Source organism: Schistocerca americana, chromosome 3 (genome assembly GCF_021461395.2).
Source record: "Schistocerca americana isolate TAMUIC-IGC-003095 chromosome 3, iqSchAmer2.1, whole genome shotgun sequence".
Taxonomy (NCBI): Eukaryota; Metazoa; Arthropoda; class Insecta; order Orthoptera; family Acrididae; genus Schistocerca; species Schistocerca americana.
In genome coordinates this window covers 595821841-595842574 of record NC_060121.1, presented here as the reverse complement: position 1 = coordinate 595842574, position 20734 = coordinate 595821841, and the positions used below count along the sequence as shown (strand labels likewise).

General features: G+C 31.5%; 1 protein-coding gene across 1 annotated transcript in view; it reads right to left on the bottom strand.

Moving 5' to 3' along the window:
* Positions 1–1418: 1418 nt before the first annotated feature.
* Positions 1419–20734, bottom strand: part of LOC124607168 (zinc carboxypeptidase-like) — a 149484-nt gene continuing 130168 nt past the window's right edge. Inside the window, exon 10 of the mRNA XM_047139382.1 lies at positions 1419–1868. Within this exon, the coding sequence (XP_046995338.1) occupies positions 1666–1868 (203 nt within the window). The 3' untranslated portion in view covers positions 1419–1665. The remainder of the gene's footprint in view (positions 1869–20734) is intronic.

Sequence of the window (20734 nt, the reverse complement as noted above, 5' to 3'; positions counted from 1 at the left end):
GCCAAATTTGAAGAGATTTTGCAAGGCGACTATAAAGCCTGGGTAGTTGGAAATCCAGCTGTATTATGTCCAGCACAAAGATAAGACTTGGTAAAAAGTTCAAGTCCATATCTTTATCTGCAAGGAAATTATTGCAGTCTGAATATTGGTCAAAATTTGTCGCATTAAGTCACGACAGAATTAGGGGTACACTTTGAGTCGACTTGTTTGACCGGATTTTGCATCAGTAATCTTATAATTAATTTCGTTTGAATCAGCACAAAAAACTGTACAGGGTCTCATCTTACTAACCATTCTTATGAATTGGTTTCAATTTTATGAGACCCCAAAAATGGCATTTTGTCTGATGTCGCGCGCATGCGAACTTACTACCCTTCAGACAAGGGGGTGTAGATCAGCAAGTATTGCAGCTAGAGGCTTGAAATCTTGAGAAACTTAATTTAGCACTTGACTAGTGCTACAGATAAAATTTGAAGAAAATTGGAGACATGATGGTGGGAAGGTTTAGACCACTTGGCATGGAATGACCCAATAAATGGAGTTAGTTCTTATTGCTGACGACACTAGTATTGTAATCAGTCCATACAGAAGCTGAAGAAATTATAAACAATGTTCTTAAAAGTATCACTGACTGATTTTGTGCGAGGGTCTTAGCCTCCATTCTAAAAAGACACAGCCTATACAGTTCTGCACATATAGGGGTACTACACCACTGATATGCATAACTCATGGTAATGAAATAATGCATAGGTCGTAAATGTAAAAATTCTTAGGTAACTGTATCGAGAATTTAAACTGGGAAAAACACGTTTTGGAACACATAAAACAATTTAATTCAGCCACATTAGCATTACTGCAAATCTTGGGGAGAGACAAATTATTGATTTGACACATTTTGCATATTTTCATTTAGTAATGTTATATGGAATAATGTTCTGGGGTAACTCATCTTTGTGAATGAAAGCCTTCATTGCTCAAAAACATGCTGTAAAAATGATATGTGCTGCTCACTGATGATCATCTTGTTGACCTATGTTTAAGCATTTGGATATTCTGAGTACTGCTTCACTGTACGTTTGCTCCCTTGTCAAGTTTGTTGTAAATAGTCCACTACAGTTCAAAAGGAACAGTGATGTACATAATTACAATATGAGAAGAAGAAAGACATTAATTACTGAACATTAAGGTTTCCTTTAGAACAAAAATGTGTGCACAATACTGAAACTAGCAGTTTGGTCGCCTACCCAGTTGTATAAATTGTGTAACAGACAGAAATTTTAAAAAGTCAAAACAAACTGAAAAATTTTGTTCTTGTTAACTCCTTCTAATCTGTAGAATAATCTGTATTATTGTAATGTATAACAGGTGACAGTTAGAAATTACTGACTCATATCTGCACATTAAAAAAATTCTAAATGTTAAGCATGTAGCCATATTTATAAACCAATCTGCAGTGTGAATGTAAAATGACTCATTCCACATCGTTACAATTTACATGCAAAATGGTACATGAAACTAACTTATATTTAAGTTACCTTCAATTTCAGCTTTTTGGTTTTCTGACATCGGACCGTGTCTTGTAAATTGTTATCAGAAATGTTGATAACTGACTGTCTATTAAATATAATTTACTGTGCAATAATTATGATAAAATTCCCAGTTATTTTATGAATGGCTGCTCTCGATCTGGGCGAGCACATCACGTAGGATGGACAAGATGCTGTCGAAGGTCTCTTCACTGTTGGGGATGATCTGGTCAGCTGGCAGCAGCTGGCCATACTGCCCCTTGTCACGCAGTTCCCAAACGAAGACAAAACGCTTGCCCAGCACGCCCATCACCCAATCGAGGCTGGAGCCTGCCGCCGCATCTATAATAGGAATGGGCGATATTTAACTCAACTGTTAAAGTAACACATTTACTGGGTAATTGGAGACAGCTTTCTACCAGGAGGATACTGTACCAAGGAACACATCATGTTCCCTGATCGTGTATACTCTAGTGACTGCCTTAAGAACCATATGAGAGGAATATGTGCTAGGGACCGCCATAAGCAGTTTCTTGTATTTTCTACTGTTGTTGCTGTTGTGAGAAATGTAGGTGTGCTTTGTGCTGCGCTTGTAAATATTACGAGTTCTGCATATATAAGTGCTGTATAACATGTTAAATTTATCTGGAGGACGTTGCTAATTCTTCAGTTACGGGACTGTATTCTGCATATTTTTAGAACAAGTTACATAACATGTGGACGGTTAAGCCATACTTCATCAGTCTTGCATCGTCTTGTACCTTGAAAAGGAAGGTCTTCCACGTGGAGTGCTTGATGTTTGGAAACAAACTTAGTTCCTTCAGTGTGTCAACCATTATTCCTGTCACGAAAATGAAAATTTGAGATAGTTGCCAACAGTTTATATTTCAAAATGTTTTTAACACTTAGTAGCTTGTTGATGATAATTCTTGTTAATATGATTTCACTTACTGATTACTAATGTGTAGTAGAGTAATAACACACAGACCGTTAAATGCAGTAATGACATGATTTCCTCGTTTAAAACACTTTTAAATTTGAATAGAACATTTGTTGCTATGTACAAGACCATGTTTTACCTTGGAATAAATTTTCTCATTTGGAAAACCCTTACTTTCTCAGAGTAACTTTTGTAATATCGGAAAAAGATTGCAGCACATATGAAGTGAATGCTGTCGTTTAAGAGGGTTGAATGAAAAGTAATGTCTCCATCATCGTTAATTGTGTTTGAATGGGAAATTTTAATAAATCAAACACAGCAATAAGCCTTAGAATGTGATCTTGAATTACCAATATTCACTTTTACACATAATCACCAGCCAATTGGATACATAAGGGACTATTTTACCTCTGGAATATTTTGCCCAAGATGATGCCATCATCATTTAACCATACAATAAAACTGCATGCCCTTAGGAAAAATTATGGCTGTAGTTTCTCCTTGCTTTCAGCCATTTGCAGTAGCAGCACAGCAAGGCCGTTTTGGTCGATGTTACAAGGCCAGATCACATGATCTTCCACACTGTTGCCTCTGTAAGTACTGAAAAGGCTGCTGCACGTCTTCAGTAACAACATGATTGTCTGGCCTCTCAACAGATGCCCTTCCATTGTGGTCAGACCTACAGTATGTCTCTCTTTATCGCGGAGGCACACGAGCCTTCTCACCAATGGCAAAGTCCATATATACATATACATGGCTCACCAGCTTTCTGGGTTGATGCGCCACCACAAACACGGATTTGTCTCATGTGCCAAACTGTACATCTCGATGAGCACTCGCACCTGAAGTCCTCAATTATTTGTTGAATCTGTTCCAGTCTCAGTCTTCTTTGCAGTTTTTACCATCTACAGCGTCCGCTAGTACCACTGAGGTTATTTCCTGATGCCTTAACAATTGTCCTATCATCCTGTCTCGTCTTTTTGTCAATGTTTCTCATACATTTTTATCTTAGGGATTCTGAGGAGAACCTCCTCATTCTGTACCTTATTGGTATACACACATTTTAACATTCTTCTGTAGCACCACAGAGTTTGACCGCTTCGATTCTCTTCTGTTGTGGTATCCCCGCTATCCAAGATTCACTACCATACAACACTGTGCTTCAAACGCACAATCCCTCAAAATTCGTCACCAAATTAAAGCCCATGTTTGATTCTAATAGACTTCCTTTGTCTGGGAATGCCTGCTTGACAGTTGTAGTCTACTTTTTATGCCCTCCTTGCTTCATTCGTCATTTTGGTCTAAAGTAGCAGAGTCTCTTAACGTTGTCTACTCCGTGATCAACAATTCCAATGTTAATTCGTATTCTACAGTCATTAGGCTATTCGTTCAGCTCTACAGGATCTGTCATTCTTCTTCGCTTTCGTTGACGACAGCAATGCAGTCTCATCATTGATATCACTTTCGTATTTCAGTGAGACTCTTCAAACTTCCCTTTATTACTTCCCAAACAGCAGGAGGCGAAAGACTGTATCCCTGTCTTTTATATTAACCATGTTTCCCTGTAGCTTACTTATACTTTTCTCGGAACATCTTGCACCATTATACACTGTTGAATGCTTTGTCCAGGACGACAAATACTATGGATGTGTTGAACTTACTTCAGTCTTGGTTCCATTAACAAGCGCAACGCCAGAATTACTTTTCGGTTCTCTTTACCTTACTGAAACCACACTGATCGTCACCCAATGGATCCTTAATTCTCTTTTCCATTCTCCTGTATTTTATTCTTGGTAGCATATTAGATGCATGAGCTGTTAGGCTTTTAGTGCGATAGTTCTCACTGTCATCTGCCATTGCTAACTTCGGAATTGTGTGGATGATTTTTTCCGAAAATCTGGTGATTCGTCATCAGTCTCATGCATTCTGCATAAAAACTGGAATTAGCGTTTGGTTGCCACTTCCCAGAATGATTTCAAAAATTCCTATGTTATCTACCCTTTCTGTCTTATTTGATCACAAGTCTTCCAGAGCTCTTTAAAATTATACTGAATCCACTGTCATCCCTATCTACTCCAACTTATTTTCTAACACGTCATCAGACAAGTGCTCACACTGACAGAGGCCTTTCTGTGTATTATTTCTACCTTTCCTCTTCTGAATTTAGTAGTGGAATTCCCATTGCGCTCTTCACGTTTCACCCTCACTTTTCATTTCAACAAAGGATCTTTTGGCCTTTTTAAATGTTGACTTGTCTTTCTGATAGTCATTTCTTATTCGATATCTTTGTCCATTACCTGCATCTGTTTCGCCTTGGCTTCCCTGAATTTAAGGTTCATTTTGTTCCTAAGTGATTTATATTACCACATTTCTGTCTTTCTCTGAATAATTGTGTATTTTCTTCTTTTGTCGATGAGTGCAAGTATATCTCCTGTTACCAAAGGTTACTTCACAGTTACCTTTGTTGTACCTGCATTTGTCTGTCCAAAATCATTAGTCTCTCTTTTTAGAGATGTCTACTCCTCTTCAACTGAACTGACCCTTATGGTATTTCTCATTGCTAATTCCACATCTCTAGTGAACTTCAAATGAATCACATCACTGCTCACTTCTTTAGTACCCCACTTCCTTCTACTCTGGCATTTCCCATCGATTCTCATAAACTTCACCTTTCCTCATCATAATTACAAATATGTGAGCTGTGTCTACATCTGCACCTTAGTAGGCCTTACAATCCAGTACCAGTATCTGATTTTTGAATCACTGTGTGATCATGATGTATTCCCACTGAGTAGCATTTAAGTATGGGGTTTCTGGACCAAAGAGAACACTTTTAGATATTTGTTGATGTGAAACCAAGATTTCATTTTTGTTGTTTCCCCGATTTAAAAATTTAAAAATTTATCTAACATCAGAGCTGGATGAAGCATGGAGTGGAATTTTAGCAGTGAGAGTATAAACAAAAATTCTGGTAAAAGAAAATTTATTAGATCAGTAAGCTGCATACATGAACATGTATAGTGAGTAATATGATGGTTGCTCTTGCCTGCAATCTAGTACATGTGTGGACCAAAATTATAATTTATTTAAAAAATTAAAAAATAGAATTATAAAAATCTAAAATTTATTCAGATTCAATAACATCAACTGATTTATCTTTATTTTGATTTTTATCTCGATAAATCCAATAATTTTATCTAATTTATCATCATCTTCTGAAAATGTTTTAGTACAATGATCTTGAAGAGTAATTTTTATTTATCATCTAAAATTAATAAAACATTTTCATCATATTTAGTTATTAAAATTTAAGTTTTTGAAATACTGTAAGATTTATTCATTTTAAGTCCTGATAATTTAATGAACAATTCTGCACAACCATTATGATAAGTGTTAAGTTTACATACTAGATTTTCGATACTACCATTCATGTTCATTTTATTTATATATAAAAATATACATTTTCAGAAATTAAAATGTTAATCAAAAGTTTTAATTTTTTAAAATCTAATTTTTTTCTGTTTGAAAGGCATCTTTACAATTATGGGTATCTTTACAATTAATCTGAACATGGGGATAAAGTGTGGCCTCAATACTACTGTATTGCAAATGGAATGCAGTAGGATGTGCTATACATCAGAGCTGGATGAAGCATGGAGTGGAATTTTAGCAGTGAGAGCATAAACAAAAATTCTGGTAAAAGAAAATTTATTAGATCAGTAAGTTGCATACATGAACGTGTATAGTGAGTAATATGATGGTTGCTCTTACCTGCAATCTAGTACATTGCATATTAATTAACCCTAGAATTTTACTGTGGAGACCCCTGGAAGGTCTCTAGTCTATGGAAGAGGAATGTTCAAATGATGGTTTAATTACAAACACTTACATTCACACACACTTGACAGACTAACAGGAAGGAAAAGAACTGAAAACCTTCACCACAGCACACATGGGTAGGAAGAACAGCTGTTCTCTTGATATCAGCATGCGGGATAGATGAATAAAACTCGTATTCTATAAGAATGAAGCATAATTAAAAATCATAATTAATTCAGAATGAAACTTTCACTCTGCACCGGAGTGTGTGCTGATATGAAACTACCTGGTTGATTAAAACTGTGTGCCAGACAGACTCAAACTGAGGAACTTTGCCTTTCGCTGGCAAGTGCTCAGACGACGTATTGGCGGAAATAAATGTATGAGGATGGATGTGAGTCATGCTTGGGTAGCTCAGTTGGTAGAGCACTTGCCTGTGAAAGGCAAAGGTACTGAGTTCAAGTCTCAGTTTGGCACATAGTTTTAATCTGCCAGGAAATTTCATATTAGTGCACACTCCACTGCAGAGTTAAAATTTCATTGTGGAAACATCCCCCAGGCTGTCACAAGGCCATGTCTCCAGAATATCTTTTCTTCCAGGTGTACTAGTTCTGCAAGGCATGAAGGAGAGCTCCTGTGAAGTTTGGAAGGTAGGAGACGAGGTACTGGCTGAAGTAAAGCTGAGACGGCAGGATGTGATTCGTGGTTGGGTAGCTCAGTAGGTAGACCACTTGCCTGCAAAAGGCAAAGGTCCCTAGTTCGAATTTCGGTCCAGCACATAGCTTTAATATGCTAGGAAGTTTCATAATTAATTCAGATATTCTATAGCAAAAGATCACTATGGCCTTGGCACCATAAACTTTTTCATTAGATCATGAACATGTGGTCCTCAGAAACAAAAGTAGGCATAAAGAAAGTTATCAATTGAGACGAATTCACAAAAGTCAGTCATAAAATCACGGGAATCAAGCACAAGATATATGTTCTTGCTAAAGGGATAGTAAACAAAATGAACTAAATCACAATAAACTTAACAAGGTTCCATGTATTTGATGAATACTTCAAAAGAACAATAGCCTAAGCCATCCCTGGATTTTAATGCATTTAACACTCATGAATCATCAAATAAAAGTTGTCACACATGGTAATAAACTATGAATGATGAAAGGAATTATATACTTTTAATAGCTTTGAAGAATGTACATAAAACTCAACATTAACTTCTCATCGAAAAGACACACTTACTGCCAGTAGGTCTCACCCATCTCATGTCCCATCGAACACTTCACAAGCATTCACTCTTCAACCAAAACCACTCTGTACTTACAGAAGTGGCCAGAATAGTCCCTATTGTGGTGTCAACCTATGTGAATGGTTGGTCCCAGGCATACAGAAACCTCTTTGCTACCTGGTATGTGTTTCCTACAGTAGCAGACTACTACACCCCATGGATATACACACTTAAAGCCTTGCACACTCTCATTCTTACAGTCAACTCATTGGACAAGAAGAAGAAAGGATAGATACATTGAAATTTGGCGGTTAAATGTTTCAGACATGCATGTGGGGCTCCTACAAATACGAATAACCTCATGAAAAATTAGAATGAAATACAGATAATACACTGTGGCCATCACAAACACATTCAGCTGCTCAGTCTTTTCCCTTTTTGACCATTTGCACCAACAATTGGAGTGCCAGAGGCAAACAAATGAAGCTATGTGGAAATGGAAAAAACATGAAGAGGCTCATGCAGAGATCCTTCAAGTATTTATCTATCTTTCTGAAAATATTTCAAAAAGAAATGTAAAGATGAAGATGAAGATTTTATCACTTTCTTAAAGTTTTTATTCATTTACATCATTAAAATTTTGTAGTCAAATCTGTGTTAATCATGAGTTAAATTCTTTTTATAATATGAAATTATATATATATATAGTAACATCATTAATTATATTTCAGTTAAAAATGCACATAACTTGATTGTTATTTTTTCAGTAGTTAAAACATTAATTCTTCTAGGAACATTTATCACATCGGTAGGATAATTCTGAATAACATTGAATGGATTTAGATTTGCATCGTTATTTAATTGTGTTATTCTTTTAAAATCTCTACAAGAAACATAAGCATTTAAAAAGTTATTCAGGGGATCAAGATTCCACAATTCTTTAGTAGAACTTCATTTCTTCAATTTTTTGCATTAATATTTTGTAATTTAACTTCATCAAATAAAGGAGAACTTTCAACTAGTTATTTTTTCGGATTCTTGGAAAAATAACCAAAATAAAGTACGGTATATCATGTTCAGGAGTATTATAATAATTAGTAATATCTCATACTAAATGTTTTTCTATTTAATCTATCAAATTCAATTGTTTGTAGATCAATGAGAGAAACTGGAATTCTTGGATCTTTCAGTATTTCTTGTTTTAGTTCAAGGGAATATTCTGGTTAATATTTAAGGAAAAGATCAAGACTTGCCACATTCTTACAACAATTTGACCTTCTTTTGGAAATGTACTATTATCACTATTAGTAGTCCAGCAAAGAACAGAGTCTTCTTGATCCTTTCTTGAACTCTGAAACAAAATTACTATTAAATGTCGTAAAGCAAAATATTTCTTTAAAATCCTTTAAAATTCACGAAATAATTAAAATGGGTAATGTACTATATTTTGTTTGTTTACAATTTTATCGTTGTGAAGAATATGTCCTTTGATTGTTAATTCATTTGATATTGTTGAAGTTAATCAAATAATAGTTGATATAGAAATAAGTAGATATTCTAAGCTTGAAAAAAATTCTTTCTCTTTGTAATTGTAAGAACATCAAACAATTGTAATGCATAATTATCAATTAGTTTAATATTCTGTTTACCATTGTACACTGAAAAAACCGTTCCATCTGTGTGAATACCATCAAATGTTATATAAAGCTGTGAACAACTAGGACGAATTCATCCATCTCCAATATTAATATTACTTTCTGTTTCTAAATTAGTTAGATATAATTTAATATTTTTTGTTTCCTCATTAAAAGGAAATGAGTAATGTTGATAAGTAGCGATTTTGATCATGATTTACTAAGGAAAAATTTATTACTTTTTTTTTAATATTACTCCTACACAAACACAATTAAAGTCAATCAAATTATTATTTACACCAGTGACAGTAATTATTAAATTTTGAATAGTTAAAAAATTGGAATATTAATAGGATAATTTGATTCATAATTTATGGTCCGCCAAATTCAGCATTTTGTTTAAATGAAGAAATCATATTAATTTCACTATCAAAATGATCATTATGTTTAACACACATTCCATCAACTACATTAAATTTTATACTTATTAATTAAAGTGGAGTAGTTTTTGAATTATTTTTACCAATTGTATTTCATTAGCATCAATAATCTGATTATGATACCCTAAAAATTATCTAATACAATATTCGTTATCTATAAATAATTTTATATCCCTTTCAGTAAAAACTTCTTTAATGTGTGTGTTAGATTTTTTCGATTGAATAAATTTTTCAATTGTTTTGGCCAACAGGAATTTGTATCATTTCTGTGTGAGTACATAATTTATTATATGTTGTAAGAATATTTGAAGGTCAAAACCAACTAGTGAAACATTTTTATAAGTTTCTTTTATTGGAACTGTTAATCTTCTTTTCAGAACAAATGAATTATCGCTCAAGTTAAGTAATATTCCTACTTATATTATTAAAAATTATGTAAATAAATGACAGATTGCGAACCAAACATAACAATTCCTGAAAAAATATAAATGTAAACACAGTAAACTTTTACCAAATTCTATTAGATGTTCAGTAATAGGACCTCATGCTTGTGGAAAACAAAATGAATGATTGGAAATTATATTGTAGCCCCAAGATGTGTAAACTGGAAAAATTAAATCATATGTAAGCTTAATCGAAATGTTTAGATGAACCAAAATATCTAGAATTTATTTTAAAAATGTGAAAAAGTTTTAGACAAAATGAATAACAGAATTACTACTTTTATCAAAAATAATAATGGAATTATTCCATTAAATGAGTGTGAAAATTGTTCAGGTGTAGTTGTTGATGATTTTATTCTTAAAAATCAAAATATAGTTACAGACTGTTTTACTAGAGTTAGACATAAATGAAAACAATGTTTTTACTCCTATAAAACTTTTTAACATATACCAAAACAATTAATTTGAGGTAATCTATATTTTCACAAATTTCCAGACAAGATGACATAAATTTAAACCTTATTATTATGAATTCTTGGATGGTGCTTTAAAATTAGACGATTTTAAAAAGTGTGTAGCAAATGTTGGAATAAAGATGAATTTGATATTATAACAAAAGATTTGATAAGAAAAATTGATGATGTTAGATACAGAGGAAAGATAAAAATATTTGTAGACATTAAATGTAGAAAATAAAAACATTACACATAAAAACGTTGAATATAAAAACATTGAACCTAAACATGAAAATTATGAACATAAAATTAAGAAAAGAGAATATTCCAATTTTGTCATTGGTAAATGATTTGAAAAAACATCCAGTAGTTCTTAAGAAACCTTAACGATGCAAGAAAGTAAAAAAAGCAATTTAAACAATCATTTTAAAAAGGGAAAAACAACAACCCAGGACATATTATAAAAAATTTAAAATAACATATCAAACAATTATTGAACGAACTGAACAAGTTAAACATTGAATCAATGGCTTAAGTGATAACAGAGGAGTTGAAAAACAAACCTTTCCCTATAATCCAATATTACTTATTAGAATTTAACGATACCACAACAATTAAACAATGTGGTAGAGATGAAAGAGATTATATATTCAATGAATCAGAAATACGTGATTTATTTAATAAAATGAAGAACAGGTTAAAGACAGAAAAAGTCAAAAGACAAAGATGATAATAAATATATAAGTGAAAGTAAAGTTAAAATTAATCAGTCACAGTGAAGATTCTGTTATTGGATTAAGAGCTGTTGGTACTTTTAACTATACCGGTGAACATTCAGTTGAAATAAATCGTAATAAATTAAATTTCGGTGATAAGAATATGAAGGTACTGATGCATTAATGCATCTTTCAACTACAATACAAATTACTTTCGTAGATTTGGGCAAAGAATTTGATTCTCTTGTTTTACAAAACGATGCTAGAATATGATTCGACTCATATTCTGTGTTTTCTGATAACAATCCTTATAAAATGAAATCAATTATAGTAAATAAAATCAATTATTTGATAAAAAGTGTTGAAGATTATTTCTCTAGGTTTTCATATTTAATGGTTGATTCCAAAATATTAGTGAAGGTTTAATAAAAAATACTCAGAGAAAAAGTTGAAAATATTTGGATGAATGATGTTCATCAACTAATTGATAGATTAGCTATAACCCTTGAAGAAAGATTGGCTGGAAATAAAAATTATCATAATGAAAAAGTTGGAGTAACAAAAATGTTTGCTAATAAATTTAGTGATTTTATAATTAACAATCGAAAAGGAATTCTATATTTCATTAGAATTTTGAGTAATTTACTATATACATTTTGGGAATGCAAATATGGGAAAAGTTTAGTTAATAAAGCAATTAATACTTTTCCATGTTAAATGGATTTACTAGTTAATAACTGGTGTAGTCCTGGGAGTAATGTAAATGAGAGAGTAGCACATGGAGTAAGATAAATAAACGCAACTGATGACGCATGTAAAGAAAATGATATTTTGTATTGAGATAATAAAGAATTAGAAAATATGTGAATCTGATAAAAAACTCCTGTTAGCGCAAAACAAAGAATGTATAATCCAGATGCCATATTGGTAAAAAATTAGCTGCAACTTCAGTTAGCAGAGTAATGTATGGAAAACTAGGATTAGGACTTGGATGAAATTGAGATAAAATTGGATGGGGATTATAACAAAGCTTTATTAATGTTTGATATGTATGAATATATAACTTTAGTACTGGAATAAATCAAAATCAATTAAATTATAATTAACTAATGAATATCTAAGTAGTACTCAATCATTTATAACTGATGCACAAAAAAAGAAAAGGAGAAAAAACTGGTGAAAATTTGCTTAATACTTCTGCTTTTTGTGTTTAAAAAATACTTTTATATTATTTAATGAACAAAAAAGAAACAAAACACGATGGTAGATTTTACTGCTACTAGCGCCTGGTTCATCACTCCTACTTTTTGCATCTGCAGAAATATTTAAAGATTTTAATAATGCTTTATCTAATTATGAGATGAAGTAATTAGTCAGACAATTAAAAATTAAATATTTTGATGGCGAGTTTATGATTGATGAATTATCTGACAAACCTAAAAATTCAGAATGTGGAATCGCAAATTTATATTGGTAATCATACCGATTTTTGTCATAAGAATAAAAAAATAAAATTTGTTTTTGACTATTTGGTTGTAAAATATCAAAATTACTAGTACATTACTTAGGAAAAGGTGATTTTTATAACATCATAGAAAGGATACAAAAACTTAACGAATTTATTTGCAGTCTTTACGTTTGTTTTAAAACTATTATGGATAAATTATAGTTTTAATTATATTTTTAATTTAATGTATATTAAGTTTTCGAAATATGGTACCTGTTTAACTTGGCTCGATTTAGAAAAAGTAAAACATTTTCAATTGTTAGAACTATAATAAAACATAAATTAACTTCCAAAATTTGAAGATTTTCAATCAAAAACCATAAATTTTAAACCAGAAAGTGAAAATATCGATCAACAATAGATCCAAAAGCTCTGGAACAATTACCATCAGAATTTAAAAAATAAAACTATCATTACAGTTGTCAGTAGCAACATCTAAGGTATTTAATCATCAGTAGACTCAAAAATGGATAATGCAACTAAACAATTTCAGAAACATTTATATGTTTTTTTAAAGTACCTAGAGATAAAATGATACAATTAATGTATAAGGTACAGTGAACAAACAACATTTAGTCAATGGGTTAAAGAATCTTGTAGCTAAAACTGAATATAGATGTATTTTAACACAGTTGAATAATTATGTCAGTGAAATGGATTTTAATCAGTTTAATAGCAGTAAGCTAACTAATTAGTTTACCGAAAAGGAAATTGAAAAACTTTTTCACATTACTTCTTAAAAAGAAATTTAACCCCAAATTAAATGGTTTCCTTAATCTTAGAAACAAAGGATATGTAAAGAAATAATTGAATTTACCATTATAATTGGAGGTGAACAAAATATGCACATTTTGAATGATTTTATTCTTAAGAAGTGTTTTTGGTAAAAAATATAAAGAGGGATTTAACAATTAATGGTTTTGATCTGTTGATAAGTGTTACTGATGAACATTGCAAAATTCTCCTGTCATCCAATTAATAAAAATAGTGGACAAATCAATTTTTTTGACTATAAGATCAATACAGGGTGTACATAAAGTTCTGGAACACTTTCAATTACTTATTGCACAACAACCAAACATTGTACAGATGCCATACATTTTGAAGAGAAACTCTGAAAGTAATTTTTCAAATATTCGATATGTAAACCATAAGTCACCGGGCAGTGTCAACACAAAAATGAAATTCTCTCCATGCAGTCCATCGTGGACTGTGGCAGTCGCTTCCTGTATTCTCTCCGGGAGCTCTGCTGCATCACATGGTAGAGGCTGTACATATACCAGATTTTTAATGTGACCCCCACAGAAAATAGTCACACGGATTGAGATCTGGTGATCGGGGTGAAGAAGATTGGTCCATACTGTGTTTTATGTCTGATTTTCTTTGCTGGGCACAAGCAACCCATCATAACGAACTTGTTGTGCCACTGGTAAATGGCGTTCCTTGTTGGTGGCTTCTCACTATACTTGGTTATAACATTTGTTGAACAGCTGTAGCAGACTTGTATTTGTCGAACTTCAACACATAGAATGCTTCCTCCACACCTGTACTCGCCATATTTGCGACTAGCGCTGCCTATTGCCAAATTACCAAACCATGCTGTGGCGGTATAAATGAAAAAAAAACTTTTATTGTTTCTCTTCAAAATGGCATACGTATGAAATGTGTACAACGTTTGGCTCTTGTGCAATAAATAATTAAAAGTTTCATGGTCTTTATGTACACCCTGTAGATTCTGTTAAAACTGTTCCAGTTGATGTAAAATTAATGATATTTGGTGAAATAATTTAATTATTTTTATATTATATGAATGGAGAAACATAGTCACATCTAATGTTTCAAATCTAAAAAGTTTCTAACACAGCTAAAAATGGAAAACAAAGAATTAAAGGTGTATGTTCGATAGATTTGCTTATAAATACATAAATCTTCCGCTACCAGTCACGATTTTTTTAAATTTTACTTTTCTTTCGATATGTTTCGAGGAATAATTCCCATTTTCAAGTGCTTTTTTTGTGTGTTTTAATCCATGTCTTTTCATATTGTCGGTGTATATGTGTCTGCATCATTTCATTGACTACTCCGTGGACTACCTGTAGGAAGATCCTTGTAACTGTTTTATATATTTTTGATGTGTAAAGAGTGCTACAAGTTGCGTGTGATGTTTAATGTGTGTGAGACTCTGCACAACTGGACCATTAGAAAACGTAAAACTTAATGAAATGAAACAGACACACACACTGACAACATCAAAAGAAATTGCTTAATACACACAAAAAACGCACCTGAAAATGGGAGTTATTTCTCGAAACACGTCGTGCGAAAAGTAAAATAATGAAAATTCATGACAGGTTGGGGAGGATTTATATATTTATACACAAACCTATTGTTTTTACAGTCACAGGCTTTCAGAAACCATTTATGATGGATCAAATCAGAGTGTTTTTTCAATTTGTATAAATGAAAAAAGGAATTAAGTTAAAAAGTTTGTGGGTGATTGATTAAATATTGTTAAGAAATTTTTTAATGAATTACATAAAATAACAAGAAAAATTTTAAAGGAAGAAAATTTAATTTCTTTTGGAATAGATGATTTATTGCAAGCTGAATTCAAGAAAATGAAAAGCAATTTAAAAAATAAACAATGTAAATATTTATAAACTGTTGTATATGTTTCTTCATAACTGCTTTGATTTTTGTAGTTAAAGGTAAAAGAGGTAAAAATATAGTGACAGTATTAAAAATATTAAAAATTTAGAAGCAGATAATGGTAAGTAAATATTAATAGAAGATAATTGTTGAAATATTTCAGCGACCTTTAAGTGAAAAATGTGGAAAAAGTTTGAGTTACAAGGAAATTATAAATTTATGTACTTGTTTCTGAATTAGTTGATTAATATAATAACACAAAAGTTCAAAAATAAAAATAAAACTGAAAGATGTAATCACAGAAAATGAAAAAAGTTTCTTGAAAAGTGTTTGTGTAACAAATTTGTTAGGTAATATGCTAAATATAAAATTGGAGGTAAACTAAGAATAAATACATTTAGAAGAATTTTGGAAAAATGATATACAACAAATTGGTAAACAGAAATTTTTGAAATTGCAGATGTTATTCGACATAAAAGTTTTCTGGCTTAGGTACCACATCATTAGCCGCAGAAGAAGACCATGCAATCGTGGCCGAAATGTTTCCTTTTCTCCAGCACCAGTAGTTTTTATATTATGACGCAGTACCAAACCCAGAAAGCTTTTTATGTTGAATGACTCTGGCCACGGAAGCCTATGCAATTATATCAGATGTTATTCATTTAAATCCAACCACATATACATTGAAAGATTTAAATGGTGAAGAAGTAAAATGAAATTTTTATGAATGTGAACTATTGGAAAAGAACATCCAGATGTTTATCTTGTTGAAAAATGTTAAATAAGAAAGGTAATTAAGTATATGTTAAATAGTTACATTTTGATAATAGAACAATAGTAGGATAAATAAAGGAAAGTAAGTTTTTAAAATGTTCAAATAGCTCTGAGCGCTATGGGACTCAACTTCTGAGGTCATTAGTTCCCTAGAACTTAGAACTAGTTAAACCTAACTAACCTAAGGACATCACACACATCCATGCCCGAGGTAGGATTCGAACCTGCGACCATAGCGGTCTCGCGGTTCCAGACTGCAGTGCCTAGAACCACACGGCCACATCGGCTGGCTTTTAAAATCTAATTTAATATTTATACATAAATAGAGTTTGTTAATGAGAATTGAAAATGTTTATTATTGAATACTATGTCAATTATGCTTACTGTTTTATTGAAGAAATATATTTAAGAAATATATTGGAGAGTATATTATCATATTCAAATAAAGGGTAACAAACATGGTTTAATGTCGAAATCATTTGCAAATTTTAAATGTGAGTTAATGGAATCATCTGATTTAAATGAATTTTAATTATTAGATGAATATGAAAATCGTTTTGAATGTTATTTAAAATTAAATTGCGAAAAAAGGGCTTAGAAATTTAGTTTTATATTCGAAGAATCGCTCGCTAGAAAGCTATATTATCATAGAGTGTTCTCGTGAATAGTTGTTCAAACCATTGAAATAATTTCGATTGCAAATTATTCTTAACAGCCTATAAATTTTTTGAATAAATTTACTAAATTTGATACATATGTAATTATTAAAAGTTTTTCACGATTTCGATATCTATTTTTGATATTTATTTATGACTGAACATTATTAAATTTAATTCGAATAAAACATTTAACATAATTAAAATATGTAAACTAAAAAAGAAAATAGGGTCTTAAGTTTTCATCAGTTAATTAAAGAATGACATGTGATAATGAACAATTATTTGTTAATTTATTTCATGCAAAATTTGAATATTCATCATGTATTTCGTTTGATTTTTGATATAACTAACCTCAATTTAAATTTGATCTTTTAAATGATTTATTTAGAGTTGCTTTACTATAATATTTATTTATTGTTTGCAATGTTATGAACTGCTGGTAAGACTTCTTTATACACCCAACCTTGAAAATTTTCTGATATTGATATTTTTGGTTTCTTAATTAAAGAACACATATTTGGTTCATTTATAAAGTTTGTACATGAATGTATGTGTACTTGCGAATTAGCCCAAAATTATTTGTTATATATATATATATATATATATATATATATATATAACAAATAATATATATCTATATATATATATATATATATATATATATATATATATATATATATATATATATATATATATATATATATATATATATATACAGGGTTATTTCAAATGATTGAAACGATTTCACAGCTCTACAATAACTTTATTATTTGAGATATTTTCACAGTGCTTTGCACACACATACGAAAACTCAAAAAGATTTTTTAGGCATTGACAAATGTTCGATATGTGCCCCTTTCGTGATTCGGCAGACTTCAAGCTGAGAATCAAGTTCCTCTCACACTCGGCCCACCATGTCCCCATCAATGAGTTCGAAAGCGTTGTTGAAGCGAGCTCACAGTTCTGGCACGTTTCTTGGTAGAGGCGGTTTAAACACTGAATCTTTCACATAAACCCACAGAAAGAAATCGCATGGGGTTAAGTCGGGAGAGCGTGGAGGTCATGACATGAATTGCTGATCATGATCTCCACCACGACCGATCCATCGGTTTTCCAATCTCCTGTTTAAGAAATGCCGAACGTCATGATGGAAGTGCGGTGGAGCACCATCCTGTTGAAAGATGAAGTCTGTGCTGTTGGTCTCCAGTTGTGGCATGAACCAATTTTCCAGCAAGTCCAGATACACGTGTCCTGTAACTTTTTTTCACAGAAGAAAAAGGGGCCGTAAACTTTAAACTGCGAGATTGCACAAAACACGTTAACTTTTGGTGAACTGCGAATTTGCTGCACGAATGCGTGAGGATTCTCTACCACTCAGATTCGCACATTGTGTCTGTTCACTTCACCATTAAGATAAAATGTTGCTTCATCACTGAAAAGTAGTTTCACACTGAACGCATCCTCTTCCATGAGCTGTTGCAACCATGAGCTCGTAGCAATTGTAAGCGGTAAGGCTTCAGCTTTAGCCTTTTACGTAAGATTTTCCAAACTGTCGGCTGTGGTATGTTTAGCTCCCTGCTTGCTTTATTCGTCGACTTCCGTGGGCTACGCGTGAAACTTACCCGCACGCGTTCAACCGTTTCTTCGCTCACTGCAGGCCGACTTGTTGACTTCCCCTTACAGAGGCATCCAGAAGCTTTAAACTGCGCATATCATCGCCGAATGGAGTTAGCAGTTGGTGGATCTTTGTTGAACTTCGTCCTGAAGTGTCGTTGCACTGTTATGACTGACTGATGTGAGTGCATTTCAAGCACGAGATACGCTTTCTCGGCTCCTGTCGCCATTTTGCCTCACTGCACTCTCGAGCGCTCTGGCAGCAGAAACCTGAAGTGCGGCTTCAGCTGAACAAAACTTTATGAGTTTTTCTACATATCTGTAGTGCGTCGTGTCCATATGTCAATGAATGGAGCTACAGTGAATTTATGAAATCGCTTCAATCATTTGTAATAGCCCTGTATTTGCTTGTAACTTTGTTTTTCATGGCATCTCTGGAACTGACATTTCCAAAACATCACAAATATTTTGTGCTGTAACAATTGACTATTTGTTCTCCACTAATTATTAACAGTTATTTATTGTTATATATACGTTTGTTATTTTTATATGTAAAACCGAATTCATTTATTTATGATAAAATATAATACATGTAATATTATAGAACTGTTTTACTTCTGTAATTGGATATTCATATTAAAGACTATAATACACATTCATTAATAAATATTCAAAGGTGACTTTTTCTCTCATTTTTTTTCATATGGTATATCTGAAACAAGATAAAAAAATTCCCAAATTAGGAAAAACTATTAAATGTGATTAGTTTTTATTTCATTAATCGTTATCTTAATCATCTATACAACTAATCAATTCATTTAAGGAATCATGGTTATCACCTATTTTTGGGGATTTAAATTACAATGACAATATGGTAATGTAATAATCTTGGAATATAGTATGTTCATCATCATAGGAACTTAACAATTTTATTACATTCAGCTTTATACATTTCATATTTCAAAGATATAATTAAATTAATCGCTCTATATTGTTTCTCTTGCTAATTTTTCTAACCTTCAAACTTGTTAGAAGATATTACATTAATCATTTAGATTTATTCCTTCTTTGTCACTCAGTTTATAGCCATACATTTTCGATATTAAACTGTTTCATTCATCCATAGTTTTTACAGAGTTGTTAATAGTTTCTTGTTTACGTGTTGAATTCCTGAAATAATATCTTATGAATAATCACTTCGTTTATCATCGATTTCATAACTTTATAAATCATAAATAGAAGAATCTGTATCCATGTAACTCAAATGAATATTTTCAAATTATTTTAGTTTATTACATTATAATGGAAATCCAACATTTTCATTTTCGAAATATCTAGGATAGTCACTGAAAAAAAATTGGTTAATTGAATCTTACTATTGTTTCTTTTCATATGAACTGAACTAGATTTTCTGAAATTGCAGTTGTATGTCCACAATTTGGTTTTTAAATATATCATATGCATTTATCTGGATGTATTATTATTTCAATAGTTTGTCGAATATTAAAATTTTCCACTGTCTTACTAAATACTGATTTATTCATGAATCTATAGAAATATTTTTTTCAAAATCTTTTGTTGGTTTTAGTTTTCGTTTCTGTATTACAATTAGTATATTTTGTCAATGAATCCAGTTGTTCAAATAATAAGAATGTTAAAATTTTTGTTATTTTCACCGAAATTTAAACGTATTTTAAGAGTTACATGATTTAAAATATATTTTCCTCATTATTTAATGTTAATCATTTATTTTCTCCTTCTAGCAACAGTGTAAAAGCTATATGTAAATATTGCAGTTTTTTGGATATTCTAAATGTGCTTCTAATTTGCAACCATATTTATTGACATCTGTTATTTTAAGAATCCCTTCAGAATGAAAACAAATTGGATTTAACCAACTGAAATCTCTAAATGGTAGAAATGTAGACATTGCTCAATCATATACATTATCTGTGTGTAAACTGTAATATAATTTGATTGTTTGCCTGTCTCAAAATTTTTTATCTTTTTAGTATCTGATTTAGCATATCTTATAATATATTGAGAAATTCTACTTCGAATTCCTGTATAAATAAAAAAATCGCATCATAACTGTATAATAAATCTAATTTAATTTTTGTCATATGTAGCATAGAATCCTTAATCACACCAAAGATGTAAAATATCAAGATGGATCGAGTTTATAATATTTAATGTGGGTATTTCTAAAATATCTGCTAAAACTAAAAGGAAAGATTTAGTATATATAACCTTGTATATTCAACTAAATTTGGAATATCTTTTTTTACAAACTGTTTTCCCTCGATTCTAATCTTCATCAGAAATAT